The sequence below is a fragment of the Montipora capricornis genome, chromosome 8 (genome assembly GCF_036669925.1).
Source record: "Montipora capricornis isolate CH-2021 chromosome 8, ASM3666992v2, whole genome shotgun sequence".
Taxonomy (NCBI): Eukaryota; Metazoa; Cnidaria; class Anthozoa; order Scleractinia; family Acroporidae; genus Montipora; species Montipora capricornis.
In genome coordinates, this window is record NC_090890.1 from 13,847,345 (window position 1) to 13,857,344 (window position 10,000).

The 10,000-nt window shown below is 40.8% G+C and overlaps 1 protein-coding gene and 1 pseudogene across 1 annotated transcript; both read right to left on the reverse strand.

The window, feature by feature from the left end:
- Positions 1-2,748: 2,748 nt before the first annotated feature.
- LOC138059387 (uncharacterized) lies at positions 2,749-4,741 on the reverse strand (annotated as a pseudogene).
- Positions 4,742-5,133: 392 nt separating this feature from the next.
- LOC138013713 (uncharacterized) lies at positions 5,134-5,931 on the reverse strand. Its single transcript, XM_068860792.1, has one exon. The coding sequence runs from the start codon at positions 5,929-5,931 to the stop codon at positions 5,134-5,136; it is 798 nt and encodes a 265-aa protein (XP_068716893.1).
- Between the last annotated feature and the right edge of the window lie 4,069 nt (positions 5,932-10,000).

A 10,000-nucleotide genomic window follows, 5' to 3' on the forward strand; every position in this document is an offset into this window, starting at 1 on the left:
GTTACTATTGTTAACAGTTTAATAATAATTGCTTGCTTCTTGATCACATAGTGCAGCTCATCAGGAGCCAGAAGACATGTCCTATGAGAGTGATGGCGAAGAAGATGAAAATGGGGATGAGGATGGAGATGGGGAGGACTCTGTTTCTGAGAAAACTGACAAAAAGGCAAAGAAAGCAGGCAGAAAAGCAAAATGGTCTCAGTCCCTGTTAGATGATACTATAGATATCATAATAAGTAGTGATTATTTAAAGAAAAAACTTATATTCACCAATGTTAAAACTCAAAAAAATGGACAGATTTATGCCGAGGTACTTGCTGAACTTAAGAAGAGATGCAAGTCTAGGAATGAAAGTGTTTCCTTACTGTACCCCAACTTAGATCAAAATTTAAAAAGCTTGTTGCAGAATGTAAGCGTGTAGCTTTGACCACCAAAACTTCCACTGGGGTGAAACGATTCCAAGATGACAAGGGTTACAGTAACTGGTTCAATCAGCTGTTTGAAGTTGTCAAAACACGTGACTCTTGCAGACCAGAACTGGCTGTAGAGCCATCAGCATCAAGAGAGGAGGTAACTCAGTCAACAGAGGATGAGGGCAATAGTGAAGCTTCTCAACACTGTGTTGGTAAGCAGTTTGTCCCTGTGAAATCAGCTCCAACCAAGAAACTGAAAAAAGAAGACCCATTGGTTGAAGCTATTCACTTAATGAGGAGTGCAATTGAAAATGACCCCACAAAACAGCTCATCCAATTCTTAAAATCAGATATTGAGAAATCAAGAGAGCATGAGGTCAAACTTTTCCAATTGCTTTTAACACATTCCAACCCTAACCCACAGACACAGTATGGATTTGCTAGTCATCATCAAGGGGGTTATGTTTCCCCAAGTGGCATTAACCAAGGTCTTTCTATGCCTGCCTCAAATTTTGCTCCTCAGTCTGATTACACCTTGTGGGAGGGAAACTACAGGTCATTTCAACCAATATCAGTACCCCCCATGGCACCTTCTCCCTCTTTGTCCACAGTAACCCAAGAGATTCTCCCATACGTTTGAGAGAAGGGAATGCAAGCCCCTTTTATCATTCTATGTAATATCTCACTCAAGGTGATTGTAGTCTATAACATCAACTTAAGTAAGGCTAAAACTTAGAAACAAAGCTGAATTCTGATGGATCTGCATGGGAAATGTAATCAGGACCTTTAAGGACGTTCGCGCCAAAATCTTCCTAAGGTGAGATTTTCTTCATTGCTCGCCTAGAGTTAGGTCATAAAGTACTTACTCCAAAAATAAAATAAAAATTGGGGGTCACCGACTTTGTTTCGGAGAAAATGGCAGTGGAAAAATGCCTTAACTTCGATAAATCTGTCATAATAACGAAAGGTAGCGTCATCTGCTCATCCATCGAAAATCCTAAAAATAAACTGTTAGAGTGAAGGTTTCCGTGCATAAGTTTTTAGGGGTGGGATTTTAAGATAATTTCATGCCGCTAGGGATGTCGTAAACAGTAGAGTTCATCCTGGACGAGCGTTTTTGTAACCTCTATCGGTTGCAACCACTATCGGAATTCGATGGCACGAGGAAAGAAAATTTAAAAAAAAGACAACTTCTTACGGTGAGATTTTTTTCATTTTATCATATTTTGTACATAGTAAGTAGAGTAAGTGATTCATGATTGAAAAAATAGGGGTCACCGATGATCCAAGGGAGTAAAATCGATGTGATTTTACGAAGCCCTTGGAAAACTTCGTTTGTCACGTTTTTGCGTGACCTGTCGGTGAACGACTGGAACCCAGGAGAGGCTCGATCGTTGAAGGGATGAAAGGTTTTTACCCCAAAACAAAGCTTTCTCGAGCACAGCAATGAAGTTTTAAGCAGTCGTCATCTTCATTTGGTTAGTGTTTTGTATAATATTTCTCCATTGCGGTCATGCTCGTCTTCTGGGGTGTGGTTTTTGTGAAATTTAATCGCTGGTTTTTTCCACGCAGGTCCGCACTATTCAAGCCGACGAGGACGAAAATACTGCTCTATTTTCACGAAAGTAAAGGAAAAGAACTTCAAAAACATACATTCGTTTTGAAGTTAAGTTCGTAGGGCAATAAAAACATTAAAAAAAGAAACAGCCCCATTAAATTTACGCAACGGTTCGTCCTCGAGTTTTCCAAACTTTCAGCCACTACTCGATCAGCAGCTACCTTTACCAGAGCTTTTCCATCCTCCCGCTCACTTCTCTTCAACGTTTCATGATGATTCGCCTTCGGAAATAAATGTGCCATTCTTTTGCCGGCCTGCCATTTTTTCCCCGGCGTTTTTGTCGCCATGTTATTTTGACTAATGCTTGAACAATATTTATGAAAGTCAAGTAGACTAGTGCACGACTGATAAAAACAACGCGAACATCATTCATGCAGTAGTCTACTTGACTTTCCTAAATATTTTTAATCAATTTTGACTGATCACGATCTTCTCTTATCCAACGTTGTGCAAGACTTATCGTCCACGGTTTCTGCAAAGGTTTTCAAACCTCAACTTCACTAATGCTCGAATGCGTGACATATTACAGTCGCGTTACCTGCGCAGTTACGTTGCGCACAAACAATTAGCGTGAACTTCCTTAAGAGAAACTAAGAGGATTTCTGCAAGGAATGACAAAAATTATGTTGTACTGAATTCTGACTTCCAGCAGCGGAATTTCTATGCTCATAAAGGTTCTTTTGATTCAAACACTTAACCAAAACTTCAAAATGAACCATGTAAATGTTTATTATTGTTAAAATGAAAAGTGACCAAAGAAGTTGTGTAGTTGAAATTAGTATTACTAAGAAATAGATGGGCCTTGTAGTCCAAGGGCCAAGAAAGGAAAGGTTATGTCAGTTTTTACAGTTTTACGTTTCCCTGCAGCTGGTAATCACTGCAAGTTTGGTAGTATTGTTGTGTTATAACCTTCAGTTGCATAATAAAATCATTTGACTAGGTCTGGTGATTTGTATTACATGTATGGTGATTTATTTTAAGAGAGTCTCTTGAACTAACAGGAACCACACAAAACTACAGAAATTTAAACTTCCTACCGAGGCTAGTGCCTAGGTTCACCTTTTTCTATTCATGGCCCTGATTACAAATTCTCTTTGCCCACTTTTAAAAGTGAGAAGGTAAAAATGAAGGTTGTGATACAGGAGGGGTTGTCAAGAACTATTTCTTACAACCAATTGTTTAGACAGCGAGGAGTGAAATTTGATTGCCACCCAGTTGTTCATCCATACCATTTCACATGATAACAAGTCTTCCTACCTATCAAAATTAATAGCTTACATATAATGAAACAAGTTTTCTGACAATCCTTGTGCCTCATCTTATATCCTCTGTGATACCTACATGTCATAACTCAACACACTTCTTTCATGAAGTGTAATCACTGTTTCATCTACTTTGGCAGAAGTACTGTATGATAGATGAATAAACTTAAAACCCAGTTTAGGTCTGTTTACTTGATGGTACCAGTTTCTTTCTCTAACCAAAATTTCTCAGCAAGAGCATCTCGAACAAGTAAACCTTGATAGCAGTTCCCTTACCTTCGCTCTACTGCGTCTCTGATTGGTGACCGGGTCAATTGCCAAGTCCAATTTTCTTGGCAATGTATCTCCAAGATCAATACAAATGTTGTGAAGTACCGAACATGCAAGGGCTGCTATTTTCAGTTCACTTGTGCTACTTTCACATTTCCTCAGCAGTATGCGCCATCTACCTTTGAGTTGCCCAAAGGCCCCTTCAGTGACCATCCTTGCCCGACTCAGTCTGTAATTAAAGTTGTACTGTTTTGGTGTTGGGACTGCATTTGTGTATGGCTTCATAAGCCAAGAAGATAAAGGAAAAGCAGAATCTCTAATTACAACTGGAGGTACTTGTACTCCATTGACATCCTTAATTAGCTGAGGAATAAAGGTGCCCTCTTTTATATCAGAGTACAGCTTTGTTGATGGAAATATTACAGCATCATGAGAATTGCCTGGAAAACCACAGGTTCCCCAAACAAATCTGTAGTTGGAGTCCACCACTGCCATTAACACTATTGAATAGAAGTTTTTGAAGTTGTGGTATTCCTTACAAGAAAAATTCCCAGGCGGGCATTTGATAGGTAAATGGCATCCATCAACTGCACCCAACAACAACAAAATTGCCACTGTTCCTCCATATCAACTATCTTCTCCTTAAATTGTTCCTCACTCTTTGGCAGTTGCTGGCCAACACATTCGTCCCACAAGTTGTCCACAATTGCTCGTGTGACTTCATTCACGATCGTACACACGGCTGACACCCCCAGTCCTGTCATTTCCGCTATCGTATAATGGTAATCTCCCCTTGATAAACGATACAGAGCAATGGCCAACCTGAATTCTGGGGATATCGGCTCTTCGGTCACAGTATCTCTATCTAGAACATGTCTGATTCGTTGCAGTATAAACTGCAATGTTGCACGTGAGATCCTAAACGTTTTCTTGAATCGTTCATCGAAATACGTGCTCCAAACTAGTATAAACCATCCCATATTTCTTGGGAGCCTCCTACACGAACGATTGTAGACTGGTGTTGCACTTTTTCGTGATACACTTAACAGCAGACCGATAACACATATATTCATCATAAATTGCCTTCTTTTGATGACAGCATGTAACAAACTTCGTAGCATTTTTCTCCGTTTCCTCCCCTCCCGGATGACACGAAAAATAAAAGCTCTTCTTCGCAAATCACAACCTTCTGGAACCTCCGCCATGTTTGTTTGGGTATTTAACCGCTGACTGACCGCTGGCTATTGTAGAGCTCGTAAATTAAGTACAATGAATTAAGTTCGACATCTGAATCAACCGTCGAACCTAATCATTTGGGTCGACCCCAACAGGTATTAAGTTCGGCTCATGAAAAGTTCGACGTTTGAACCGGGCCTAAGCTGCCCAAGACAATAATACAGACGATCTATCCAGGTAGCAAATATCTGAGATAGTTCCTGCTGTAAAATGTTAAACCTGTCGTCAAGGTCTTTCTCCAGCAAACCGAGACGCAGTCTTGTCAATGTAAGAAAAAGTTCATAGAGTTCACACAATTCCGTGGCCTTCCTCGCGAAACAATATAAGACGGATCTTAAGGAGCATTGGTATAGCCATTATAGTGGTTGAGTCTAAATCCTGGTTTTGGTTTAACAAAATTATACAAAGCAACGAAAGTTGCATAATCAGGAAGTCCCTTGTAAAATCTAATGTCAGAGTCACTTGCCATAAACCTTCGCACACCAAATTTTTCTACCTCTTGACGTTCTTCTAGATCCTTTATTCGTTTCCTTAGCTCATCTATCGCTACTTGACAATCACAGGCTTTTTCCGGGGATAATTCTTCGTTATGACTGTCGTTCTTAGCTACGTTTTCTTTTCTTGTATCCTCTGACTGCTGATCGCTTGCTTCACTCTCGACTTGTTCGCAACTCGAGCACACCACGTCTGCATTTTCCGTCTTGTTACTTGATGACACCGTAGCCTCTGTAGCTTCTTCATTCAGCAGGTAAGAGATATCTACTGGCGACACAATCTGACCAGTTCTTTTGTCCTTCCGAGAAAATACGGCCGGGATATTGTTCGTCCCGTATCTGCGCCCTCCAGGGAAATGTGCACTGCAGACACGATGGTTTGACTGCCATTTGTAATCCATTGTTCTCGCTTTTAGTGCAGCGACCCATTTCTGCTTAAGTTTTGGGTCTGTTGGAAAGCTGAAAAATGTAAGATTCTTGTGTACCCAAATTAAAAGAGGACAGCGAAAAACAGGGCACCTAAACGGCATGTCAGAAACGTAATCGAGATGTGTGTCTGGGTGAAACTTGAGCTGCGCGATGTCCGGTTTGTTTACACAATTATGTCGACTTTCCCAGAAGGCTACGCGTGGCACCATCCTTTTTAGTATCGAGGATTGTTAAGTATCCGCATGCTTATCAATCTCATTTTGAAAGAATTTCGGAGTTCTGTCTTTGTGGTGAAGGTGTTTTTATTGAAGGCCAACCTCTCTGGTATAGATGGTCAGCCTCTCTGGTATAGATGGTCCTTAGGAAAGGCAAGCAAACAATAGCCCACCTCCTCACCACTTTTGTGCTCACACACTTTCAGCCAGAAGAACAGCATTTCAGGAAATGCTGGAAGGAGGGTTTGACAAAGGAAATTGAAATCCATTACTTAGGTTCGTGATTAAGATGGTGATCTCCTGTCTGTTAGCATATGAGGTTTCTAGAAATTGATGATAATAGTGATGAAGAAGTTAGTACAGAGGAAGACATGATCCGTGATAACAACTGTGACACTGAAGTAGGTGGTGAAAAATGAGAGATAATTTTTGATGTACAGGAAATAGGGGAGGAACTCCTTGAGTCTGTTGAGGATTGCAATAAACAATGACCCTGAGAAGGCAACATTTATTCACCACATCCAACAAATGAAAGTGTGTTGAAACTCGCCAACATTGGCAAAGACTGTGTCACAAGTGTTGGGTTAAACAAATGAAGTGATGAAATTTCAAACTGCACACAAATCCTAGAAACCGAGGAACCACCCAAGTAAAAGGAAACAACTGAGTTGCCCTAGGCGCCAAAAATACTCTTCTGCTTGCGAAGCATTCCAGCCTCAAACAACAAGCATAACTGAACGAGCCAAACTTGGATGACAAAACAGGACATGACCTCTGCAAGACCTTGAAACTGTGTAAGCCACTTTTGAAGCACTGTACAGTATATTTGTAAAAATAAGAAAACTTGCTCTTTTTAAACAATTGTACATGCGACACACAGTACAGCTTAAAACTACTGACCCCTTTTTGCCACGTCAGAGAGCTACTGAAGTATGGTTGTGAGTAAGTCATAGAGACACTGCAGGATATTTGCAACAAAATTCTAAAAACGGGAATTTGGCCTGAAGACTGGACAAGGTCAGTTCTGATTCCAATCCCAAAGAAGGCGTCGTTTAAGTGTGCTGGCCATAGAACAATTGCACTTATCAGTCATGCTAGCAAAGTAATGTTAAAGATCCTTCAAAAGAGAATTGCACCAACTGTGGAGTCTCTGTTGGATGATTGCCAGGCAGGTTTTAGAGCAGGAAGGGCCACAGAGGAGCAAGTAACCAATCTCGAAATATTGTGCGAAAAGTATTCACGACTCAAAAGTATTCTTGAATTTTGTTGATTGCAGAAAAGCACTCGATAGGGTATGGCATGATGCTATATGGGCAGTTTGGAGGAAATATGTGATAGATTAAAACATTATGAGAGCACTTTAGCAACTTTATACAAAGTCAACAAGCAAAGTGAGGGTCGGAGTGAAATTTAGCGAGAAATTCCCATGCAGCATTGGGGTGAGACAAGGGTGTGTTTTGTGGCCAAGTCTTTTTGGGAGACATTGTAGGCAGATCAGTGGAAGAGTCCACAGATGGCGTTCGTGTTCAAGGTCTGCTGGTGAATGACCTTCGATCCGCTGATGACATAGCTTTAATCACAAACAGCAGTGAAGTACAGGAGGACCTTACCACTTAATTGGAGATAAGTGCAGAGAAGAGTAAGACCCTTATAGTAGGTAAAACACCTGAAACATTAAGATCACCTGTTAAGTTGTCTGGGAAGCAGTTGGAGCAGGTCCAAAGTGCCACTACTATGAAAATTTTGCATGTCCTTTTTTCTTTAGATTTTGAAAACAAATGTACTAAATCGGTATCATGCCAATTTCTACCTCAAAAATCCCACGGAAAGTATGATTATTGTAACATAGTTTTTCGGTTTTCGCTGTCCGCCATTACTTGAACGGCAAATGACTGTGAGCGAGGAAAAGGGTTGGGTCTAGCTGGATCGCCTGGGGTCTGACGTCATATGCGCAACGCTCAAAATAAACGCGGCTAATTTCCCATGCCGTCTATGAGATGTGAGAGATCGCCGAGTTGCTTTTTGCTGATATTATATACATTACTCCTTGATCGACTTGTTCGCTTTGTCAAACGCCCATGAAGCGATGCACGTATAACATCATGAGCCAAGTCTTGCGTGAAGACCGCTTACAAAATAATTGCAGGCTTCTCCAATGCCGTCCGAGTAATGGCGGAGAGATTTTTAGCGGTTTTTGGCTGGCTATTTCCCGACTTATCTCGCTTCTATCGTTCCAAATTTAAATGCATTGTATTATTTTGAACATATTGACTTAATTAATGTTGAAAAAGTTCGAAAGGAAAACCAAACATTTTCGTCATAGTGGCACTAAGTATTTGAGTTGTAATATGCCTGATACAGGTACATCGACAAATGAAGTAAAGATACGAGCAGCAATGGCCGTGTCGTCTTTAATCATAATGGATAAATTGTGGAAAAGTCAATAAATTAGCTTCCGGGTGAAAATGAGATTATTACGATTGATTGTGATTTCTGTTTGACTCTATGGATGCAAATCCTGGACAAACAGCGAAGAGATTTTAAAGAAGATCAATGCATGTGAATTTAAGTGCTATAGAAGATTACTGGGCATCTCTTGGAGGGACAGATGCAAAAATGAGTCAGTGAAAGAACAGGTGGAAGTCTTAGCTGGAGTACAGAAACGCCTAATCCAAATTGCACGGGAAAAAAAAAAAGAAATTCTTCTGCCATGTCACAAGACATCCCAGCAAGCTCAGGTTGGCCAACACCATCATGCATGGACAAGTCCCCGGAAACAGCGGGCGTGGTAGGCCACGGGAAGTTAGGTAAAGGACATGTGAGTGGACACGCAGTAAGCCATCACAAGCTATTAGACTTGCTAAGATGAGAGAATTAAGAATAATCCAGAATCAGAGTGCGTCTACGGATCCTGAGAGACTTTGGCTTAAAAGAAGAAGACACTTGTCGACTTGCACCCCTGGTGTCATGCTACAGCAATGAAAACACAAGATGGGTGGAAGTTAACCAGCAATTTTGACTGCAATTGCAATGCTCATTGTAGGCAACGTCTTTCTTCTGCAACTGATAAAACAACAAATATGTCAATACATGCATGCGCATGGTGTTAAATACACCTTTTATTTGCATTTTACTCATATATTTTGGTTTGTGTAATGACAAACGTGACGTGACTTCAATCAGCATGGTTCGATCACACTCTTTTCGCTTTCAACAACATTTTCTCTGCTTGCAAACGATCAACTATGGAACGCCATATCTGCCTTATGATATTTATTTTCATTATTTATGGTGGTTTCTTCATTATATGCGGTGGTTACATCATTATACGCCGTGACTTATTCATTATATTCGGTACCTAGCCTGTTATATGCGGTGGCTTTTTTGTTATATGAGGTGCATGTTGTATTATACAGGGTACTTTTTTCCTTATATGCGGTGTTTACTGCATTCTACGCGGTACTATTTTCATCATACGCGGTGAAATTCTCATTATGCGCAGTAGCTAATTCATTATACGCGGTGCTTTTTCCTTTATGTACGGAACTTAAGTCGTTATACGCAGTGCTATCTTCTTGCAGGGCCTTTTTTCCGCTATACGCGGTGCTTTTCTTATTATGTGCGGTGGCTAACTCATTATACGCGGTGCCGTTTTTTCGTTATACTCACGGGACCTCGTTCTCGCTGAATTTGAAACGAGGCCCACTATGCAAGGAGGACTGGGTATGAAGCATAAAACTATAGTTAAAGTTCCCGCCATATTGAAGCCCCTTGTGCATTTGTCGCCTTTGGATCGATTGCTTCAAACATGGAAGCAATATTAAATGAGTTAGGGCTAGGTATTCTAAAAGAGACATTCGAAGCAGAGCGAGTAGAACCAGAAGTTGTGGCTTGTTTATCAGATGGTAACTTGGCTTCCCTCGGAGTGTCGACCATCGGCGATCGCATACGGCTCCGAGAACTTTGCACAAAATCCTTGGAAAAAAACAAAACTGAGAGCGATGATAAGAGGAAAAACTATCGAGAACGAGTAAGGGAGGAGAGAAATCATTTGTTTCAACCA

What these genes read in the sequence shown, in the direction of transcription:
- LOC138013713 (XM_068860792.1), bottom strand. Translation starts at nt 5,931, where the DNA reads ATGGTGCCACGCGTAGCCTTCTGGGAAAGTCGACATAATTGTGTAAAC.